This window comes from Canis lupus, chromosome 14 (genome assembly GCF_048164855.1).
Source record: "Canis lupus baileyi chromosome 14, mCanLup2.hap1, whole genome shotgun sequence".
NCBI classification, from domain to species: domain Eukaryota; kingdom Metazoa; phylum Chordata; class Mammalia; order Carnivora; family Canidae; genus Canis; species Canis lupus.
This window is the reverse complement of record NC_132851.1, coordinates 4,577,209-4,601,836: the sequence shown is the minus strand read 5'-3', so window position 1 is coordinate 4,601,836 and position 24,628 is coordinate 4,577,209. Positions and strand designations below refer to the sequence as shown.

The window sequence follows — 24,628 nt, the reverse complement described above, 5'->3', positions numbered from 1 at the left end:
CTCCCCGCCCTCCCCCACCCGGGCGGCGGCGCGGCGGCAGGGCAGGGCCTGGGGACCCGGCCGCGAGCCGAGGCCGGCCCGGCGGCGCCCGCCAGGTACTCGAGGCGAGGCCTCGTCGTGGCCCGATGGGGAGCCGGCTCCGGGGTGGGGCTGGCTTGGGACCGGGGCCGAATTTCCTGGGTTCCTCGGTGGGGTGGGGGATGGGGCTGAGTGGCTTTTTGTTTTTCGTTTTTTTTTCTCCTCGGGGTGAGTGGGGGGCTCCGAGCCCCGGTGGGGATGGAGAGGGGAGGGGGTGGGGAAGGCGGTGGGCTGGCGTCTTGCTCGCCTGCCGGGTGGGCTTGAACGTGAGGGTCCCTGTGCTCGCTCCTGAGCCCGTGGCCCCCTTGGGGGCGGGCGAGGCCGAGCCGAACAGCCGGCGGTGGCCCAGCTCGCCTGGGTGTGGCTCTCGCCCCCTCCCCCACCTGCTGCAGCTGTCCGTCCTTCTGGACAAAATGAGCCCCAGCGGTGTCCGGTGGCGGCGGAGACGCGGGTGGGAGAGTGGGGTGTGTCCGCCGCCCGGCCGGCCGCGGTTCCGCTTCTGCGGGCGGCGCTGGCGTCTCTGCCCCCGGGGCGGGCGGGCGGCTCCCCCCCCGTTCCCCCTGCTTGGGCGGGGGCGCGCTGCTCCTCCCTCTCGCTCTGGTGGGGGGAATTAACGCTCAGCAGTAGGTTGGGCTCCTTGACACAGATCCGCCATGACAAAGAGGGAGAATCGGGGACTTGGGCGGAGCCAAGGAAGGGTGGCTGCGGAGAGCGCGCACGGAAGGGTTTGCACTTGAAAGTCAAGGTCTGTCCGCATTCGTTTCACCTCGCTCGACGTCTCACGTCGGTTAAGGGTTAAATGGGTGCGGTGAGTGCTCGCCGCAAGACCGAGGCGAGGCCTTGGAGCCCTGGTTACTCTGTGAGAAGCCTGCTGCACTTCCCTCGTACTCGAGGGGCTGGGGAGACAAACCTTTGTACTTGTGTTTGATAATTTTTCGTTAGAAGCACCATTAATCTGAAAGCATTTTGAGTTCCTAAGGGGGAAATTTGTAATTTCAGGGTGTGTGTGTGTGTGTGTGGGTGGCGGGTATGTATGTGATCTTACATTTTAAATAGGTTTGCATTGATACGGTATATCTCGCAAGTAAGCAAGCTGTTCTGGTTTGACTTTAAAAGAAAAGTATTATGGGATTTCCCTGGGAAGGTAAAGGTTGTGACACTGGGTTGTCAGTTCTCAGAGGGGCATTGGCTCTTCTGTTCACCTTTTAATAGAGCACTTCAGGCTGTATATTTATCTTAAAATAATTTATTTTGTGGGATCAGTTACGGGTTAGTATCTTTCTGTGCTATTTTAGCACCTTTCAAAAGGATATCTTTCAGAAAAATAGGGTAAATGGAAAGGTCTGGGGAGCTTTAAAATGAGAGAGCTAGGTGAGAAGTTATGGTAAAGGCAGCTTAAGTGATAATTAAATTTTGGCTACTAGAAACAATGCAGTGATTCTACATGTAGACTGGAAACAGTTACATGGAAAACAGTATTCACACTAGAAGCTCTTACTTAATATACACATTTTAGTGCTCCTATATATATGATGGTAAAGAAGTTGCACAACTCATAGATGTAATTTTTAAGCATCTATGCATGTAATAAGGTACAGGTAAATGAGACTTTAGGGTCTGCTACGATTGTGGGTGCTTGTTTTATGTTCACAGTGCCTTAAATCAAGCAGTTTGGCCCATTCTCCCAGAAAATTGTCACGCTGTGATCAGCTGGCAAGTGTTGCAGAGATCAATGGGTTTGGGGTGGGGGTAATACCGATAACATTTAAACTTAAACACTTCTGACAACAATAGTATGTATTATTAAAGTAAAAAGCCATGAATTACATTAAACTGACCTGAATCATGATTCTGGAAGTACGGTAGAGGTTGTAATGTTCGTCAACAATGCTTTCACTAAAAAAAAAAACTGCTTAATTTTGGACTACTTACGATATTGGAATTGAGATTTTGGCCAGGTAAGGTAAGGGTTGGATTTTGAGCCAATATACATTGGCTTTATGTGAAATTAGAATCTTCTGAACAAAGGTGATTTCATGCAATTATAGTTTTGCTTCTCTTTTGCTTTATGTTAATGGCTTTAAATTTGTCCCCTGAATGCTGAGTATGTCTGGCTCCCCCATTCTAGTCAGTCATACTTTTGTGAGGTATTAAATTCCTCGTGTGAAGACTCTTCTATAGGCAGTGAGGTTTGAGGTATTAATAGTTATTTACAAAAGGTATAACTTTGAGCCTTTCATTTTGATGGAAAAAAAAATGTCTAAATGCTACTTTTTTCCCCCTACAGAGCATCCAGTCATGGATAAAAATGAGCTGGTGCAGAAGGCCAAACTGGCCGAGCAGGCTGAGCGATATGATGACATGGCAGCCTGCATGAAGTCCGTAACTGAGCAAGGAGCTGAATTATCCAATGAGGAGAGGAATCTTCTCTCAGTTGCTTATAAAAATGTTGTAGGAGCCCGTAGGTCATCTTGGAGGGTCGTCTCAAGTATTGAGCAAAAGACGGAAGGTGCTGAGAAAAAACAGCAGATGGCTCGAGAATACAGAGAGAAAATTGAGACCGAGCTAAGAGATATCTGCAATGATGTACTGGTGAGAAACATTCAGTCCAGCTTCGTTATAAGCTAGGGTTCCTATAATGATTATCAGATGTTACTCTCAACTTTTTTCTTTTGGTTTTTCCTTTCTTTAAAAAAAATTGAGTGTTCTAAATTTTGAAGTCTTCTAGGAGTCCTTACTAAAAGATATTAAAAACAGTTGTAGTTAAATTTGTATAAAATAAATCCAGTACTGATTATCAGTTCAGGTAGACTGAAAAAGACTGGTAGTGTATTTTCTATTAAATGAAATAAATAAAACTTATTTCATTTGTGGTTAAAACATTTGCAGTAGTTTTAGAGCTCATTTTCTTAACTACGTCAGTAGATGCAGGAGTTTTACACATCTTGTCGTAAGAGACGTAATGGGAGACTCATTGTAGACAAAATACCCTTCCCTGGTTTTGCCACTATAGTGTAAAGTATCAGTTATGCAGAAAATTGTGGCTTCAGAGTTGCTTTTTGCCTCTTTCTGCATTTAAGTGTTAAAATCAACTTTGAACACTGACAACCACAATAAAAGAGTAAATCAAATGATTTTTCTAGTTTCAAATATTTTAAGAATTTAGTAAATACTGTGTTGAAGCACTGCTTCTCTAAAAAACTTTAAAAAATTGAACATTGCATTTTAATTCATATTAATCTTTCTTAAAATGATAGATTTCTCAGAAAAGTTTAAATCTTAGGATAAATGGTAGAAGATCCAATCATTTAACATATAACATATATACATTAATAGTTTTTCTTTTTTAATGAACCAGGAGTGATTTTACTAAATTACCTGCAGGACTTCACGTTACACATTGGGTCTCAATATGGTAGGGCTCTTGTATTGACTGTCCCATTTTCTCTGGACAGGTTATTGATTCTGGGACTCAGAAATCCAGGTGCACATTTACTTTGAAACTTCTTCGTGGAAAGACTAATGAGCAATATAGGATTATTTATGATGGGGTTTTAGGTTTGGGGCTTTGTTAAGCTGGTGTTGGTATTAAGATTCTTTTATACAAGTTTTTAATTATTAATGGGATAGCTTTAAGTCCTAAATTAAAATACTTTTCTCAAATGATATTTTCTTCAGGGTGTCTTTTAAAGAGTGATTATTTTTTAACTTAACATGGGCTCACAGAGCCTTACGTAATGTCTCCTGGTTTTTTGTTTTCGTTTTTTAAATTTTTACATTTATACGTATCATTTATTTAAGATGGGAAAGGAATTCCATGTTTTTATTGAGGCTAAATAACAAATGTTTCTCCTGTGGTTTGCTAAGGTAATAAGAATATTTAAAACTCAAAAATATATCTTTCTATAATAAAAAAATGTGCTGGGTTTTTTCTCCTTTGCTCTCTTTAGTGACTAATAGCTGTGTATATGTTACTGAATTTTGTTTGCTCTGGTGTTTTTCCTCCAATTATTGCACCTGATCAGATAATACAAGAGTTTGTTGTAAGTTATAATTTAAGACAAAAGCCAATCTTAGGAATAAAAGGGCATATAGTAATAACATTTACTCTTTACTAACAAGCTTCTTTGCTATCCCAGGTAGGTATTTGCATGTTTTCCCCAGACAAGGTATAAAAATTCCGTCATTGCAAGGATTTTCCTAGGAAAAGACTGTAGCAGTTTTAACTTTGTTTCCCTTTGGTTTCCTTATCCAAAAAACAAAAATACTGCATAGGGTCAGTGGATGGGAATACTTAGATTGATCTGTAAATAGCTTCTTTGTTGATATGATTATTAAGGGGATTTGATATTGGTGCCTACCCGTGTTCTCCATCAGAATAGTACATTCATTTTACCAAGTCTAAATGAAGTTTCCACCTTAAGACTATAGATACATGAAAATTTAATTCCTTTACCATACAAAAGCTAAACAAATTTTTGCTTCCAGCCTTGGTCTTTTAGTGATCTAAAAGCAAATCTTTCAGCTCTGCTCTAGTGATACTTGTATAGTTTATACTTCCTAACATATAGTATCTATTCAAGTATTTGCTGGGTAAATAAAGAAAAAGGCTTCTTATGAAAAAGAGGGTAATAGAACTAGGTCAGCAGCACTGCTGATTTTCCAAGGCCTTTTCTGTTTCATCTTGGACAATTCAGATTATTATTATTTACAGATGTTGTTCTTTTTCATGTAGGCCTATCTTTTTTTCATACAGGTCATGTTGGCTCTGGAAACATCTTGCATAGAATTCCTTTTCCCCTTTTTGAGTAAAATGTAAGAATAAAATATAGCAGAACTGACCTTTCTCCTAGAGAAAAAAATTTTTTGATGTACTTGATGATTAGTGAAAGTTTATATTTTAAGATCTTATATGGTAAAAATCATAATCATATTTTTCTGGGTTTTTTTTTTTTTTTTTTGAACTTTGGTTTTTTTCCATTTGAGAAAAATAAGTGGGTAATCCCTTTTCAGAATTAAACTTACTGGTCTGTTGTGTTAGTGATAAACTAGACTGCATTGTTCTGTTGAGCACCTATATCATACTAGCCAAGACCTCTTCCCATAAAAAGGAGCTAAGTTTTTCTGAAGAACTCTTTAGTCTCTTCTCAAATGGTTACTGCCGTTCTGGTTACGTGGATTTATCAAGTGTTTATATCATTTACTAAGTGGAGAAAGGGTAGTCTTGTACTTTGTACAAGAGTTTTAGAGCATTACTGTGGAAAATGGTCACAAGTGTATTCTTCACAACATGGACTTTTCTTTTTGCAAGAGAACTTGGGGCTCTTCCCTGTGTTATTAATTGAAGTTTGCAGTATGTGAACCAATGCTATCTGCCTTTCCTGCCGATAGATCTTAGACCAAAAGCTCTCTTGGTAGTGGGGCAAGGACTCCACACTAGTGATCTCTACTACCCTCCTCTGTATAAACCCACAAGAAGAAGCCAAAAACTGGATAGTTTTGTCTTGAGCATGAGATGACAAAATACATACTAGAAAACCTAATTCCAGCTCAAAAAAGAATGTAGTGGTGTAAGAAGAACACCACCTTTTTAAGTCAGAGTAGCTTTTTACCATCTAATCGTTGCAAGGCCTAAGGAAATCATTTAGTCCCTTTGAGAGACTACCCCATAGGATTATGGGGTAATAGGTATGTCTACCGCATAGGATTGTTATGGAAAATGAAAATCAGGAGTCTCCTAACTCCGGAGTCCAGAAATAGGATTTAAAAGATCCAAGAAGCCATAAAAACTGTGTTTTTGTGGGGTTGAGATTCCATACTGACCAGTATATTTTCCAGAGTTTACTTAAAAAATCTGAAAACACTGCTTATAGGAGGTGAAGCAGTAAAATCTTGATTCTATCATTTCAAACACTTGGCAACGGTAGTTGAGTAATAATAAATTACTCAGTTAACTTGAGTTCCATTTTTTATGCTTCTCTACATTTTTATTTGTCCAAGACAGTTTTAAGGTGTGGTTGCTGGGCATTGGTTTTTATCTATAGCCTACAAACTGCCATTAAGCAGGAACAAGCCAGGAAACCAGGTAACTTTTGGGCCTTTGCTGCTCTGAATATATTAATACGTGCCTTGGGCTTTAAAAACCGCTACATGGAATTGTAAGCTGAAAATCACTAGGCAGCTCTTTTATTGGAATAAGGGCTTCTCGGGTAGCCCTGGTGGCCCAGCAGTTTAGCGCTGTCTTCAGCCCAGGGTGTGATCCTGGAGACCCGGGATCGAGTCCCATGTCGAGCTCCCTGCATGGAGCCTGCTTCTTCTGCCTGTGTCTCTGACCCCCCCCTCCCCGCCGTGTGTCTCATGAATAAATAAATAAAATCTTAAAAGAAAAAAGAAAGGAATAAGGGCTTCTCAAAAGAATTCTAGTGTTACACTCATCTTTACTACTTAATATATTTACATGTTTTTGTCAAATGGCTTTGGTATGTTTGAAAATACGAAGACCTTCTGTGGCATATAGATATCTACAGTCTCTTCCAGGGAGGAATATATTGGACAGAACCTTTTTGGTAATAAAATTCAGTATTTTTTGAAGAGTTACTATGATAAGCAGTAAGTATTTCACCTGTTGAGGTGTTTTATATAGTTGGAAAGTCTGAGGTATATGATGTGGAAATTGAAGAAAATAAAAGAATGGAAATAGAAAGGCAAGTGTTTGCTTTTTGGTGGGAAGGGGAAGAATAACCAACAATTTGATTAAGAGCAGCAGGCTTCTTCCTATCCTTCAGTATAGTAGTATTTCACTAAGAATCTTTTCACCTGTGCTAGTAAGATAGCTAACTTGGAGATGTTTAGTTTTAGTGATGAGCTGTGAAGATTATTATTATTAGCGTGTTAAGAGTGAGCTAAGGAAAAGATAAAAGGGTTCAAAAGTGGAATTAGAGTGTGTTAAAATCTCAAGTATAGGTAGTACAGGCACACTTAGGAAATAATGATTCAACTCTTAATCTATTCAAGAAAAAGGAAGAAATTGTATGCAGCCCCCACAGAGGCATTTTGAACTAGAAAGGTGAAAAATAAGCTATAAGCTACCTTAGAGTTTTAATAGCTCACCAAGAGTAATTTTGCTCTTCACTTTTTCTCTTTTAAGAACACTCAACTTTGGGCAGCCTGGGTGGCTCAGTGGTTTAGGGCCACCTTCAGCCCAGAGCATGATCCTGGAGACCCGGATCGAGTCCCACGTCAGGCTCCCTGCATGGAGCCTGCTTCTCCCTCTGCCTGTGTCTCTGCCTCTCTCTCTCTCTGTGTGTATCTCATGAATAAATAAAATAAAATAAAAGACGCTCAACTTTATTAGTAAAGAAATCCTAGCGGTATACCTCAATAGTGGTACGGTGGAAGCATCCTAATTAATTGGTTAAATGAAAAAGAGTTTAAGTATGTGGTCATACTTGCTTTAAATATTTGATTTATTTATTTATTTATTTATTTATTTTAAATACTTGTTTTAAATTAAAACATGTTCTTTTGTCCATTTTTAATGTGAGGCCAAAGTGTTTTCACATGATTTGCTAACTACCCCTAAAAGTGTGTCCTTTATAAAATAGTTTGAGTTTGCATAGTAGAGTGAGAACCTAATGTTTGCTAAGCAGTTGGTTAGTTAAGATTCCCTCTAGAAATGTCTAATTTTTCTAAACTTTTAGTTTTCAACTCAAGTGATTTTTCTGTATAGAACTCCTTTGAAAACTAGTTGTTACAAAAAAAAAAAAAACCCACCTTAGTTATCCAAAGCACTCAATTTTGTTTTCATAGTAACGTACTTTTTCACACTTGTATTTCCTATCATGTAAATAATATTTTAAGTAATTACAGCCAGTATAGTCGCATGGTTTTGGAAACAAATACTGGACTGTTAATCAGGTATCTTAAGAAATAGTAACTGCTGATAGAAACTGAGGGGGGGAGATTCCAGAGAGTAGCTGAAAAATCTGTCCTCAAGCATTTAGGCCTAAATCATGAGTGTTTATCATGTTTGCTTACCTAGGAGTGAAGAGCATAGTATAATCCAGGTTATCAATTAAGTGAAATTGGTTAATCTAGCACATTAAGCTTTTATAGAAGAGTTGTTGCATTCTAGATCTTTTTATTAGAACATTAAATGGGAACATTGCTTCCTTTATTTAAAAGCCTTTTTCAGGTATCCCTGGGTGGCTCAGTGGTTTGGCGCCTGCCTTTGGCCCAGGGCGTGATCCTGGAGTCCCGGGATCGAGTCCCGCGTCAGGCTCCCGGAGCCTGCTTCTCCCTCTGCCTCTCTCTCTCTCTGTCTATCATGAATAAATAAATATTTTTTAAAAAGAAGCCTTTTTCGATAATTTTGCAAGAGATGAGACTAGGAGGGATGGGTACTGGTTAGATCGTACTGTACTAATATGTATGCCTAGTATAATGCCTAGTTAATGTTACAAACTAAAGAGTGAGGGACTTGAAAGCCCATGGAAAGTGACACCAAATTTTGCCTCTTAAAAAGTGGGTTGGTAGACATGCAAAAATTCTTGTTTTTATAAGGAAAATCCGCTTTTATAATTTTACAGATTTTTTGAAGATTTGATCTTTTATAGTCTGGTTCTTTTTTTTTTTTTTTTTTTTTAAGATTTTATTTATTTATTCATGAGAGAGAGAAAGGCAGAGAGACACAGGCAGAGGGAGAAGCAGGCTCTACATGGGAGCCTGATATGGGACTTGATCCCAGGACTCCACAATCACGCCCTGAGCCAAAGGCAGACGCTCAATCTGCCAAGCCACCCAGACGTCCCATATAGTCTGGTTTTTTGGACTCATTTTCTTTTACTATTATCAGAATAGATTCTCAGTGTCCTCCATTATATAGTTTGTTAATCATTGTTTATATTTTAATCTTGTTTTTGTAATTGAGGCTTTAACCTATGAAAGATTTAGGGTTTTTCCTCCCATGAATATAGTGTTTTTTCATAGCTGATAAGTATTTCTAGCATATAAGGGGAACCCAATATATGAAATAGTTTTGCCTTTATAGTGTTACTGGGCTATTGAGATTAATTTGACTACACATTTTTGATCCCAAAGTAGGTGATCCTTGGTATATTCATAGTGAAGAATATATGTGTGTATGAGAAATTTTCTTTTAAAAAGTTGTAGATGTTCTGATGTGAAACACTTAAAAACTTATTATCATCCATTGAAATTATAATAGGTTTTAGGAATTTCATCCTGGTTCTTGTAGTTCTTTAGTATGATAGTTTTACATTGAGAACACTGCTTTTTAGGGGATTTAAAATTGCTGTAAGTTTCAGTATGCTAAAAGCCAGAGTTCTCTTTTTTTTTTTTAAGTTACCTGTCTTTTCTGTCGACTTAATTTTAGCAGTTCTGTGCTGCATACAGCTCTGATTATTTCTGTGAAACACTGATTTCTTTCTGTTCCAGTTGATTTTGCCAAAATCCAATAGAGCCTTTGGCTCTAGTTGTTCTTACTATGTCCTAAGGCAAACCACTGGAATTCTCATATTTATGGCCTGAGGGTTTCTGCTTCATTACTCTGATTTAGAATTTAATCTTGTTCATTTTTTTTTAAAGATTTTATTTATTTATTCATGAGAAACACACACAACAGAGGCAGAGACACAGGTAGAAGGAGAAGCAGGCTCCATGCAGGGAGCCTGATGTGGGACTCGATCCCAGGACTGGGGGATCATGCCCTGAGCTGAAGGCAGATGCTCAACCGCTGAGCCACCCAGGCATCCCAGTCTTGTTCTTTTTTTTTTTTTTTCAACTTCAGAGGATTAGCTTCATTCTCCTTGAAAACAGGACAGACCACTGAAATTTGTGGTATTTAATTTGATATTAAGCATATCCATATTTTTTAACACAAATTTGAATTTGGCTTGGGAGGAATGGCATGTTTAGCCACAGCATCTCACATTTTTGTGCAGTAGGTCATTCTTCATTTATCCTTTCTGAATGAAAAACTTCTATCAGAAAAATGTAGTACCACTTGTCATTGATTTAGTTGTGCATTTTCTGGTAAGATAATGTGACATAAGTAGTAATGTTATAGAATAGTCTTTTTTTCTTAAGATTTTATTTATTTATTTGACAGTGCAAGCATGCGCACACACAAGCAAGGGGAGTTGCAGGCAGAGGGAGAAGGAGAAGCAGGCTCCCTGCTGAGCTTAATGGGATCCTAAAATGATGACCTGAGCAGAAGGCAGAACTTAACCAACTGAGCCATTCAGGAGCCCTATGGAATAGTCTTGTATCTTGCCAGAGTTTTCTTTTGTGTTCTCTTGGATTATTTATTGCTGCAGTGTGACTCTTGAGGCAACAAAGTATGGATGTATAGCTGATTTGATATCAGTATGATTCTGTGATACGCACATTTGTTTATATTGGAATAGATTACTAAAAGGTTTCAGCATATTAACTTTTTGTGACTTTCTTTTCATGGAATTTTTTTTAAAGATTTTTATTTATTCATTCATGAGAGAGACAGAGAAAGGGGAGCAGAGACACCGGCAAAGGGAGAAGCAGGCCCCATGCAGGGAGCCTGACGTGGGACTCAATCTTGTGTCTCCAGGATCAGGCCCTGGGCTGAAGTTAGTGCCAAACCGCTGAGCCATCCGGGCTGCCCCTTCCTTTTTTTTTTTTTTTTTTTTTAAATTTTTTATTTATTTATGATAGTCACACACACAGAGAGAGACAGAGAGAGAGGCAGAGACACAGGAAGAGGGAGAAGCAGGCTCCATGCACCGGGAGCCCGACGTGGGATTCGATCCTGGGTCTCCAGGATCGCGCCCTGGGCCAAAGGCAGGTGCCAAACCGCTGCGCCACCCAGGGGTCCCTGCCCCTTCTTTTCACAGGATTTATTGTGAGCATTCTTCCTTTCTCCCCCAAATAAAAATAATGGCTTACAGTGGTGTTAACTGTAGAGAATGTAAGGACCATCTCTCAAATGTTAGTGTGTAGAGTTAAGTAGACCAAAATAAAAATAAGACTTTGCTGGGGATGCCTGGGTGGCTCAGCGGTTGAGCGCGTCTGCCTTCGGCTTAGGGTGTGATCCTGGAGTACCAGGATGCAGTCCCACATCGGGCTCCCTGCATGGAATTTGCTTCTCCCTCTGCCTGTTTCTCTGCCTCTCTCTTTCTGTATCTCTCATCAATCAATAAATAAAATCTTTAAACAAAATAAAAGAAGACTTTGCTCACTGGGTTGACCTGCAGGTAGATACGCTTGTTGATTTATTTATTTTAATATAGGAAAGACTCAATTGAATTTAATTTGCAAGGAGTGTTCAATTTTTCTTGTATTGGGATTTCATTTACTTGAATTGTTTTTTAAAAGATTTTACTTATTTATTCATGAGAGACAGAGAGAGAGAGGCAGAGACACAGGCAGAGGGAGAAGCAGGCTCCATGCAGGGAGCCCAATGCGGGACTCAATCGTGGGACTCCAGGATCACGCTCTGGGCTGAGGGCGGCGCTAAACCACTGAGCCACCCGGGCTGCCCTACAAATGCTTTTCTGAAAAACACCTGCATGCTGATCCAAGACTGATGAACTTGTCTGCTCATATTTTTTTTTGCTTCTGAAAACATAATAAACACCATTGCCCAGAGTTTAGAACGTAGACCTGCTTGGACCACATTTAACCCAGGGACATTAAAATCTTACCTCCAAATGCATTATTTTTAAAATGCAGTTCTATGGAATTGACAGTTGAGGGCAGTATTATGTATAGGAAGGCTCTAATATACTTAACAAGTTCTCAATTCAGTAATTTGAGTACTTTACTAAGGTGTTTGGAAGATGTTTAGAAATAGTGATATATTGAGGACTACTTTTCAGTTTCCCCTTTGGTTGTTTTTATTTGATAGGCTTATCAGGCAAAGTAATTGGATCAAAGGGATAAGACTTGAAGAATAATCGTGTAATTTTTCTAAAAATAAAGGAAACTGGGGCAGCCCTGGTGGTGCAGCGGTTTGGCACCGCCTGCAGCCTGGGGTGTGATCCTGGAGACCCAGGATCAAGTCCCACATCGGGCTCCCTGCTTCTCCCTCTGCCTCTCTCTCTCTGTGTCTATGAATGAATAAATAAAATCTTTAAAAAAAATAAAAATAAAGGAAACTAAAATATGTACTACCTTTTAAAGGTATGGTAGAATCTAGCACAAGCTGTGCAAACTTTTGGAGTTTGAAATTTTTATTCATTTTATGACTTTGAGCTAGTTATTCCATCTCTAGCTTTATTTCCCCATCTTCAAAATGGCAGTGAGGATCTACCTTGAGGATGTTTTGAGAATTACTGACTGAATACACACCCATGGTGATATTAAATAACAAATATACTGCTTAACCTTTTTTTGTATCTCTGATGGTCACTTCAGTGTTGTTTAATTTTGAGGTTAAATATAAGAATTTTGATTAACTGCTTAAACTTCTTATATTTAATGTTTATTTTATAAGCTCCCTGTGCTATTAAAAAGTATAATAAATATTAAAAGCCCCCCCCCCTTTAAAGATTTTATTTATTTATTAGAGACAGAGAGAGAAAGAGGCGCAAAGGCAGAGGGAGAAGCAGGCTCCATGCAGGGAGCCCGACCTGGGAGACTCACATCCTGGGCTGAAGGTGGCACTAAACCGCTGAGCCACCTGGGCTGCCCAAAAGCCCCTTTTCTTAAAAAAATCTTGACAACTTAAGAAAATGAACACAACCACAAATAACAAAGACTTCATGTTGGTTGAATGTGAAAGACTTCACCTTTTTTAAAAAAGCAACGGATAATATCTAGTCCCACTAGGAAGTTCATAATAATATAGAGTGTGCATGTGCAAATTAAAAAACTATGAAAAATGAGGCATTTTAAACAAGTGTTTTGTGGTGGAAATACTTGGTTAGCGACCAGCCCAGGTCACGGTTGATGCCAACTCTAAAAAGGGTTCTGCGTCAGAGGAGGAAGAGGAAAGCCCCTAAGCATGTCAGAACAATTTTAGCAGTTAACACCTAGTGCTCTGTAAATTCTCCTACCATTTACTTTTTTTTTTTTTTTTAATTTTATTTATTCATGAGACACAGAGACACAGACAGGCATAGGGAGAAGCAGGCTCCATTCAGGAAGCCCGATAATGGCACTTGGTCCCGGGACTCCAGATCACAGGACTCCAGGATCACACCCTGAGCCAAAGGGTAGACGCTCAACCACTGAGCCACCCAGACGTTCCTCTGAACCTGATTTAACTTAGCAATTCCTCATCCCACTTAACTGTGAGTCCTTTCAACCAGCTGATTTTTCAGAAATGCATACAAAATGTTCTAGAACACCAGGCTGTCAGCATTTTCTGCAGATGTTTTTTGATTCATTTTGGGAGAAAACTTCAGGGAGCAACTACTATAGCTGTCAGCAGGAATTAGGATTACGTTTTTGATTTTTAATATTCCTTAAACACCAAGGTTAATATATCGTGGTTTTCTCTAATTCAGTTGTTGACTTTATAGAAGTTAAATGGTGAGGATTTGCCATTTATTTATTAATAGAAAATGTATTCAGTTAAGTGATTGATTAGAATTCATTGATTAGAATTCTCTCTGATCCCATCCTTGAAAGTTAAGTAGCTCTGTTTTTTCATACTAAATGACCTTATTCATAGGACACCTAAAATTTTATTCTTGTAGATCAATAAAGCATAGGAAGGTGAGTTTAAGTCAAAATGTCTGCAAATTAGTTCTTGAAACAGCCCGATTCATTAGCATTTTTGGTGAAGCATTTTTCTAATTGGTTGGTTGGAAGCAACTAAGTTGCAGTTCAAAGAAATAAGTCCATTCCAGCCACAAGGGGGAGCAAGAGACTAATTTCCAAGTTGATGGGCTCCTATTGGCAACAAAAAAGCCTGCTTTTTTTAGATCTAGGAATGATAAAAGGCTCCGTGGCTCTGCAGAGTAAAGTGAAAGTTCTGGGAATATTCTCTGCACAGAATTATTCTTGCTTAATTCGCAAGACTAGAAATTTGACTTTACGCAATGTGCTGTAATATTGGAATTAAATTTCCTGTTGAGGTTATTGCTAAAAATGACTTCAGAATGTTGCAAGTTTTATAATAATAAATTGGGAGTTGAACTTTATAGAATCATTGAACTTCAGGCTTGAAGAAGCATCCACCCTAGATTTTTTATTTTCACAGGTAAGAAACTGAAGCTCAGAGGTTCAGTGACTTCTATTAGGTCATACCCTAAACATAATATTTTCTATCTCTTACTGTATCACCTTAGTTGTAGACTGAGACATGATGTTTACTCTCCTACAAGTATGAGTTATTGGGGATTGTTGGGATAACTGGAAAAATTACCTCTTTAATTCCATTAAGAACAATGGCTTCAAATTTAGACTATATTTTAGGATTCTAATACTTAAATGGAAATAATGAGAATCTCATTTGAAAGCCTTTGTGCCTCAGCTTCCTGCCCCCTTTTCTCTTTTAACCACTGGAATTTTTCATGCATGATTTGTATGAAAGCCATTTATCTGTGTGTTAACCTCTCTTCATTTCTTTTCATGGAAGAGGGCCATGGTAGTACAGTCTAAAACAGAGGAATGGGTTATGAGAGCTTGATCTTTCCCATTCACATATTTGGTGAGGTCAAGTCAAAGGAGACATACTCCAGGCATATTTTCAAATTGCAGTCCATAAAAGTCTCATTAGGGGTTCATTTGCTTTGATATTCTGGGGGCTATTTACTGTTTGCTAATGACATTTTATGTATATTTTTCTTAATGGAAATTAAATTTGGCGCTATTGGTGGAATACTCTAAGAAAAAGTAAGAACCTCCTTTCTAACCCTTGTATTTTTGTTTATAAATGCATCAGCACTTACCAATCCAGTAAGGAAATTTGAAAAACACAATTGAGCACAAAAAGTATATGAGGATGGAGAACAAAATCACTGGTATTGTCATTGTTCTAGAAATACTATTAAAAAAGATTTTTTTTTTAAGATTTTTCTTTAAAACATATATTTTAAAGATTTTATTTATTGATTGATGAGAGACAGAGAGAGCAAGAGGCAGAGACACAAGCAGAGGGAGAAGCAGGCTCCATGCAGGGAGCCCGATGTAGGACTCGATCTCGGGTCTCCAGGATCACGCCCCTGGCTGAAGGTGGTGCTAAACCTCTGAGCCACCGGGGCTGCCCAAAACATATTTTATATAACATATTAACCCAAAGAGAAAATAACCTTTTTTTACATATGGTAATTAAATTTTAACTAGTTGTCTTTTTTAACTTCTCATTTTGAAATAATTTCAAACTTGGGAAAAAATTGGAAAAATATATGAGTATTTCCCATATATCCTTTACCTGATTCCCTAAATGTTAACATCTCCTATATAACCACAGTATAATTATCAATTTTTTGTGAAATAATTGTTGAAATAAAACTGTATAACCTGTAGAATTTATTCATCGATAGTACCACTATATCCTAATTCTGGTCCAGAATTCAACCCAGGATCACACTTTTCATTGTCCTGTCTCCTTATTCTCCTTTATTCTGGATCAATTTTTAACTGCTTTCCCTTTTGTGATTTTGCCACTTTTTTCAAGAGCACTAGCCTATTATTCTGTTGACTATCCCTCAATTTGATTTTCTCTGAGTTCTCGTAATTCAGATTGTGCATTTTGGGGGAAGAATTCCATTTCCTGGAAGTGATATTGTGCTCTCTAGGAGACACATATTATCATCCTGCCACTTTACCAATTAATATTTAGATGGGACATTAAACTGCTGAGGACTTCTAGAAACCCCCTGTGATACAAAAGAAAGTATCAATCAGTTGAATTTTTTTTAAAAGATAGACACCCCATAGTATGTTTTGCCAAAGGTTATGAACAGAATGTATTTTGCCAAAGTACTTTCTAAATGGGTTATGTCATTTTCTGATGAATGAATTAACTCTTTGAAAGGGGGAAGAGGGCAGCCCCCCGTGGCACAGCGGTTTAGCACCGCCTGCAGCCTGAGGTGTTATCCTGGAGACCCAGGATCAGGTCCCACGTCGGGTTCCCTGCATGGAGCCTGCTTCTCCCTCTGCCTGTGTCTCTGCCTCTCTCTCTCTCTCTCTCTCTGTCTGTCTCTATGAATAAATAAATAAAATCTTAAAAAAAAAAAAAAAAAAAGAAAGAAAAGAAAGGGGGAAGATATCCCAGTTCTGTAACTTATTTCCTTTGAAATACGTTGTTCATTAGCTGGCTTCATGTATAGTAATTGGCAAGCCCAAGTCACAGCACATAGACCAGTAAGTTAACTTAAGTGCATAGTGACTATTCTTTAGGGCTGAAATAAATGTATATATAAATACTTTATAATAGGTATTTGTTAATTTTTAAGAAAGTAAGGAAGAGGGAGGGACACCTCCCTGGGTGACTCAGTGGTTGAGCATCTGCCTTAGGCTCAGGGCGTGATCCTGGAGTCCCAGACCCCAGGATTGTGGACTCCCTGCAGGGAGCCTGCTACTCCCTCTGCCTATGTCTCTGCCTTTCTCTCTCTCTGTCTCTCTCATGAATAAATAAATACAATCTTCAAAAAAGGAAAAGAAAGGAAGAAAAAGTGACCTTGAATTTAAAGAAAATCTAAGGAATAGTGGTGGGGTAGGAAGTGTTCATGCATTAGAGACATTTTCCTGGGATAAAATTGGAAGGAGGGCTTTGAAATTAATGCTGTGATGAAACACAAGAAGACCCTATCTCTGTTGGATTTTTATCTCCCTTAGCCTCCTTTAGGGTCATAATTACATAAGAAACCTGGAGCTTTTCCAGGAGTCCTGCAACCATGTTAGGATATATATGTACCTAGCCTGCCCCTTGGCTGCTGTTTCTGAATATAGTTGACCCTTGCGCTATGTGAGGGATGGGGTGCAGTTGAAAATTGATAGACTCCCCCAAAACTTAACAGCCTACTGTTGACTGGAAGCCTTACCAGTAACAAATAATCTGTTAACATATTTTGTATGTTATATGTGTTGTACACTGTATTCTTAAAATTAGAAAAAAAATGTTATTAAGAAAATACATTTACAGTACTCTAAAAAAAACACTTATAGGTGGACTTGTGTAGTTCAAACGTGTTATTCAAGGGTTATTTGTATATGTGCTTACAGAAACCAAACACTTGTCATTTTTAGCAGTTTCTTAGGTATTTAGAGAAGCAATACATTGTTTTTACTCTTTGCAAAATAATCATTATCTAACAGTACCAACCTTAAGAATTTCTATCACGTTTTGTCTCAACTAGAAATTGGGTAAGATGATAAACTCTTGGGCAGCCCTGGTGGCCCAGTGGTTTAGCGCCTCCTTCGGCCCGGCGTGTGATCCACGTTAGGCTCCCTGCATGGAGCCTGCTTCTCCCTCTGCCTGTGTCTCTGCCTCTCTCTCTCTCTCTGTGTGTCTGTCAAGAATAAATAAATAAAATCTTTTAAAAAAATGATAAACTCTTGATAGTCTTCAGGTGGCTGAGCTAAGATTATTTCCTTTACTCTCAAGATTATTCTAGTTTTCTTATATTAAAATGAAGCTGTTCTAACTATGCATATGTAATTCAGCCTGGGGATTTAATGTTTAAGGACCTAATATGTTAATATGTATAAAACATGTGTCTTTAAAGAGCCTATAAGAAGGTTAAGAAAAGATTACATATGTGACAAGTTAAAGGTATAAACTTAGAACTTTTAATTTTAAATTATAATTACTCTGGATAATAATTTAGGTGTTATAGAGCATAGGATATGAAGCAAAAAAATAAGAATAAAAATTTTCTGATTTTTGTCCTATCTGCTCAGAGGTAATCTGTATTAGTCCTAGTCCTGTTTGTTGTATCCTGGGAATTTATGGTTCCCATGCAAACAATTCTGTCCTTGAAGAAGATACATGAATTAGGATCATAAAGTATTTTGGGAGCCCTTGGTTGACTCAGTCAGTAGATACAGGACTCCTGATTTCAGGGTTGTAAGTTAGAGCCCTACGTTGGGTGTAGAGATAACTTAAATATAAAATCTTTAAAAAACAAAACCCCCAAAACCCCAAGGTATGCTGTAAAGTGTGGACACAGCAGTGCACACACATATATACATGGTGCATGTCTTAATGCTTCATTCCATATCGACACACATTTTAAAAAATGTTTTCTAGTGTTATGTATGGGTGTAATATAATTTATTTAGCTAGTCCATTATTGACATTAGGATATTTCCTTTTTTCTTTAATTAAAAGCTCTTGGGGGTGTCTGGGTGGCTCAGTTGATTAAGCACCCAACTCTTGATTTCAGCACAGGTCATGATCTTAGGGTCGTGGGATTGAGCCCTGTGTTGGGCTCTTGCTTAAGCACAGTCTGCTTGTCCGTCTCCCTCTGCTCTTCCCTTGTTTGTGCTCCCTCATTTGTTTGCTCACTCCCTTGCTGTATCTCTAAAATAAAATCTTCTTTTTTAAAGAAGTCCTTTACTAAATTACTAGAGATACAGAAAACATAGGCCTAAACTGAGTAGTTTTGAGAATTAGCTTTAGGGAGAGCATGGAATTAGAGCTGGATATTGAAAGATGGGTGATATTTAGCACAGATTACTTTAAATCAACAGTTCTTTTTTTTTTTTTTTTTTAAGATTTATTTATTTTTCAGAGAGAAGGCACACAGGCGGGGGGAGTGGCAGGCAGAGGGAGAGGGAGAAGCTCACTGCCAAGCAGGGAGCCAGATGGGCCAGATGCAGGGCTCTATCCTAGGGCCCCAGGATCATGACCTGAGCCAAAGGTAGATGGTTAACCAGCTGAGCCACCCAGGCACTCCTACCTAAATCAGTAGTTCTTAAGAGTGATCTGTGGACGCCTTTTAGGGGATGAGGGGGTGGTCCATGAGGTCACAACTATTTTCCTGATAATATTTAAGTCACCGTTGACTCTTCACTGTGTGGACATTAGCACTCAAGCAAAAACTGCTGGTCTTGATGCTAATAAAGATAGTAGAGGCACCATTACTGTATTAGTAATTTATATAGTTCTCACCACTATACATCCAGTTTTTTGGGGGGGTGGGGAAGTGGAGACTGGCTTTACTGTCCTTGAAACTATATAAAATCATTAGTAGTCCTTAATGTAGGTAATCTCTTTCTCTCTTTTTTTAAGGTTTTATTTAATTGAGAAAGAGTGTACACAAGCAGAGGGAGAGAGAGACAAGGTGAAGCAGGCTTCCCGCTGAGCAGGGATCCCAATATGAGTTTTGATCCCAAGACCCAGAGAGCATGACCTGAGCCAAAGACAGACACTTAACCAACTGAGCCACTCAGGTGCCCCTATAGATATCTTTTAATATTTTGTGAGGCATAATGAGAAGTATAGCAGCTATTTCCAGGGAAAGTTTTATGATCATTTGAATGGTGAACTGAAAAAGCTGTCCCCTTGTCTTCCCCCACAGAACACTCCCAACAAATGACAGGCAAGCTATGATCATTTAGGCTTGAGTATTTGGCAGACATCTTGAAAATGAAGGAAGTGAACTTGTCAATTTAAGGAAAGAAAACAAATGGCATGATGTCTGGGCTGCCCCGCAGGATTATCAAGGAAACCCAGTGTTTGCTGGCAGAACCAGAACCTGGCATTAAAGCCAGATGAGAGCAACGCCTGTATTTTCATGTGGTCACTGCTGGCCCCCAGGATTCCCCCTTTGAGGGAGGGACTTTTAAACTTGAAGTATTCCTTCCAGAGGAATACCCGGTGGCAGCCCCTACAGTACGTTTCATGACCAAAATTTATCATCCTAATGTAGGCAAGTTGGGAAAAATATGTTTAGATATTTTGAAAGATAAGTGGTCCCCAGCACTGCAGGTCCGCACAGTTCTGCTATCGATCCAGGCTTTGTTAAGTGTTCCCAATCCAGATGATCCATTAGCAAATGATGTAGCGGAAGAGTGGAAGACCAGCGAAGCCCAAGCCATAGAAACAGCGAGAGCACGGACGAGGCTATATGCCGTGAATGATAAATTAAAATCTAGGGCGGCCCAGGTGGCTCAGCGGTTTAGTGTCGCCTTCGGCCCAGGGCCTGATCCTGGAGACCAGGGATCAGGTCCCATGTCGGGCTCCCTGCAAGGAGCCTGCTTCTCCCTCTGCCTGTGCCTCTGCCTGCCTCTCTCTCTCTCTCTCTCTCATAAATAATAAAATCTTAAAAAAAAAATGAAAATCGATCTGATCATCAAGTGTGCTCCTGTTCTGCCAAGACTTCTTCCTTTTTTGTTTGCATTTAATGGACACAGTCTTAGAAACATTACAGAATAAAAGCCCAGACATCTTCAGTCCTTTGGTGATTAAATGCACATTAGCAAATCTATATCTTGTCCTGATTCACTGTTGTAAAGCACGAGCAGAGGCTAGAAGTACCATCTGGATTGTTGTCAAACATTTAAAAGCAGTGGCCCCTCTGCTTTTATTCATTTCCCCCATCATGGTTTAAGTATAAAGCACTGTGAATGAAGGTAGTTGTCAGGGTTAGCTGCAGTTGTTTTTCTTTATTATTATTTTTTAAATTTTTTTGAGGGGGATTGGTAGTTTTATTTTTATGGGCTCCCCCCCCCTTTTAAAGATTTTACCTATTCATGAGAGAGAGAGAGAGAGAGAGAGAGGCAGAGACACAGGTAGAGGGAGAGAAGCAGGCTCCATGCAGGGAGCCGGACATGGGACTCGAACCCTGGGTCTCCAGGATCAGGCCCTGGGCTGAAGGTGGCGCTAAACCTCAGAGCCACCCGGGCTGCCCCTCCTTTCCCCCTTTTTATGGTGATCTAATTGCATTGGTTAAAAGCAGCTAGCCAGTTCTTTAGAATATGCTCTCTAGCCAAGTCTAACTCGATTTAGATGCTGTAGATGGACAAACTTGATTGAACCAAAATGGGAACATTAAACAAACATTACAGCCCTCACTAATAACATTGTGACTTTGCTGTCAAGTGTAGAATCCTTCCTTCAAGAAAAAGCTTGTGACCATTTTGTATGGGTTGTCTGGAAACTTGTTTAAATCTTATGTTTTAATAAAATATTTTTTGTTCTAAAAAAAAATAAGTACTATGGTTAGAGGAATAAGTTAGCATTTTTTAAACCTAAGGAAATTAGATCACATAAGAGGGGAGAGTCTTGGAACTAAGGTGGGTTTCTGGGACGGTGGTGGGTTGGTTGGTTAAGGTGATATTTTAAAGTTAGTGTTCTAGGGCACCTGTGGCTCAGTGGTGAAGCATCTGCTTTTGGCTCAGGGCGTGATCCTGAGGTCCTGGGATCTAGCTCCACATCGGGCTCCCCATAGGGAGCCTGCTTCTCCCTCTCCCTAGGTCTCTGCCTCTCTTTGTGTATCTCTCATGAGTAAATAAATAGTCTAAAAAAAATAAAGTTAGTATCTATAGTGCAAATGTTTCCTATGTGACTTCTTGATTAGTTTACACAGTACTTGAAAGAAAATAGTTGGTTAGAGAATGCTGGTTCAGATTAGACTGTTTTATTCTCCAAAGGTAACCCTTGTTCTGTTCTAAATCTTTCTATATATTAACTCATTTAATTCTCACAACAACCATGTATATTATATCTACTAATAATACCTACCTTTTACAAATGAGAAACCTGAGGCCCAGGGAGATTTCAGAATTTTGTCAAGATGTTGCAGCTAGTAAACAGTGAGCTAAGATTTGAATTTAGGCAGTTTACCTCCATAGTTTATGTGCTTTACAAGTCTGCCATAAAAAGAATAAGGAAAATGTTACCTTTCCTTTGATAAGACAGTCCTGTTTTAAAATGAAAGCCTTTTGTATGTTATTCCACACCTCTTGATAGTTACACAAATTTTAGATAACTGAACTCAGAATATTAAAAATGAGATTACAAGAGCACTAAAGCAGATTTTTGAATGTCAAGCTTTCATACCTTATATTTGAATAGAGTACCTCCTCTGTCAGGAACTGATTGGTGCTTTCTTTATTTTTATTTTTTTAAATTTTATTTATTTATTCATGAGAGACACAGAGAGCAAGAGGCAGAGACATAGGAAGAGAGAGGAGGAGAAGCAGGCTCCATGCAGGAAGCCCGATATGGAACTCTATCCAGGGACCCTGGGACCGCGCCCTGAGCCAAAAGCAGATGCTCAGCCCTTGAGCCACCCAGGCGTCCCTATGTGCTCTCCTATTTATACTCTCATTTAGACCTCATAGCAGCCTTTTGAAGTACTCATTTTGATCATTTTATGTAAGTAGATTTTCATTTAATTTTATAGATTAGCTCTGAGAGATTAATTTGCCTGATATTTCAAAATTAATGATGAGGGCAGCCCTGGTGGCTCAGTGGTTTAGCACCATCTTTGGCCCAGGGCCTGATCCTGGAGACCCAGGATCGAGTCCCATGTCAGGCTCCCTGCATGGAGCCTCTTCTCCCTCTGCCTGTGTTTCTGCCTCTCTCTCTCTCTCTGTGTCTCTCATGAATAAGTAAATAAAATCTTTAAAAAAAAAAATGTAATGAGAGGGACGTTCAGAGTCTGTCTGATTTAAGTTTATGCTTTATTTAAACCAAGCTGTTGCTCCAAAGAAGTACTTGGATACCTAGAGATTAGGGTCTGGTTCTACCAATTCAGGTAGTAGTGTTTTAGTTGGTTTCTAGTGTAATTGTTATCTAAAGTTTTGCTTTTTTCCTCTTAATTTCAGTCTATAATCATACTAAAGCACCAATGATCTAATATATCAGAGATAGATTTTTCAGTTTATAACCTTTTATTAGAATTATTTGACCAAAAAAAAAAATATTAGACCATAGTCAGGATTGAATGTTTAAGTTCTTGTTAGTAGAGGCAGGTTGAGCCTACCCCAGAAAGGGCAGTCAGAACTAGATAACATGTGAGTTTATATGGTTCCTTATTTTGAATACATGCCAAAGTCAAAGCATTGATGATATGATACATAGATCATCCTTCGATCAAAGCATGAGTTAGAAACTTGCTAATGTATTCTGCCCTGGTAAATTGACTGATTTGGGGGGAAAGGTCATTACTTGATGCCATATATCATAAGTGTTTTCACAACCTAAGAGGTTAATTGTACCTGTAGAGAAAAATTTTTATCTCTTAAGATCTCAAGGATCATACAATTTATCCATTGATTAGATAAGGGTTTTTTTTTTTTTTAAGATTTTATTTATTTATTCATGAGAGACAGAGAGAGAGAGGCAGAGACACAGGCAGAGTGAGAAGCAGGTTCCATGCAGGGAGCCCAACATGGGACTCGATCCCGGAACTCCGGGATCACGCCCTGGGCGGAAGGCAGGCGCTAAACTGCTGAGCCACCCAGGCATCCCTCGGTGCCTTCTCTTAACCATATCATTTAGCACTAGATTATGAACCATTTACACAAAGATGTTGGATACAGGCTCCTAGTAGCATCTTGCTGCTTCCTATCCTACTTAACACTATTAGGATGACTACTGTATAAAGTCAGAATATGCATTAACTCTGATTCCACAGATTAATCGTAGATATTTTTGAAAATATTGGCCATGATATTTTTAAAAGACAATGATTGTCATTAAAAACAGATTTTTAAATTGCTGAGGCAATACTCTGAATTTTTAAATTTTAGCAAGATGGCATAGATTATAATGCAATTATAATCTATGTTGAGGCATAATGTAGCCTCAATGCAGAGTGTAAGATGTTCTTTAATTTGTGTTTGACTTAAATATCCTTTTCCATTTTAATTAGATTTAGATTAGAAAAGTTAATGTACTGGGATCCCTGGGTGGCGCAGCGGTTTGGCGCCTGCCTTTGGCCCAGGGCGCGATCCTGGAGACCTGGGATCGAATCCCACATCGGGCATCCCGGTGCATGGAGCCTGCTTATCCCTCTGCCTGTGTCTCTGCCTCTCTCTCTCTCTCTCTATCATAAATAAATGAAAATTGAAAAAAAAAATTAAAAAAAAAAAAGAAAAGTTAATGTACTACCTTATACAAAGGATTTTGTAGGTGGAGGTACATTAGTAGTCATCCTAACCTTTGTTTCATGGTTAGAAGTTGTAATGTCTCATACTATGTCCTTCTTTGAAATTAGATTCTCAGAGTATCCCAGAGTAATCCTCACTTTCATTGTACTGTAGTAGATGAATGAAATTTAGAAGGTTTCATTGTATATTTAGTTTTTGTATGTTTTGATAATAGCTTTTTGTTTGTTTTGATAATAGCTTTTTGTATGTTTTGATAATAGCTATTAGTTTCTTCTATTTGACTTTTAAATTTGCTCACCTCCAATTTTTTCCTTGTCATTACTGCTTTCTGAAAGTGCTGCTTCCTTTTTTCCTTTTGTTTGTATTTTTTTCCATCTTGGTCTTCTCCCTTATATTTGCCTCTTTTCTTGTAATTTCTAAATCTGGAAAATGTAGATTTTGTTTCTCTTTGGTCAATTTGACAAATTAACATACTTAATTGCCTCTTTAGTGCTAAAATTAACATAATTGAATAAACTCTGTATCTCCCATATCTTAC

At 38.8% G+C, this 24,628-nt stretch overlaps 1 protein-coding gene and 1 pseudogene across 5 annotated transcripts in view; both read left to right on the top strand.

The window, feature by feature from the left end:
* Positions 1–24,628, top strand: part of YWHAZ (tyrosine 3-monooxygenase/tryptophan 5-monooxygenase activation protein zeta) — a 36,289-nt gene that overhangs the window by 1,603 nt on the left and 10,058 nt on the right. For 4 of the 5 annotated variants that reach the window (XM_072774052.1, XM_072774054.1, XM_072774051.1 and 1 more), the window contains exon 3: positions 2,366–2,670. In XM_072774052.1, coding sequence (XP_072630153.1) covers positions 2,377–2,670 — 294 coding nt within the window. In that variant the 5' untranslated portion in view covers positions 2,366–2,376. Of the gene's footprint in view, positions 1–72; positions 96–2,365; positions 2,671–24,628 lie in introns of those variants that run through there. The other variant, XM_072774056.1, reaches the window with a different exon arrangement.
* On the top strand, positions 2,677–22,835 carry LOC140604320 (ubiquitin-conjugating enzyme E2 N-like; annotated as a pseudogene).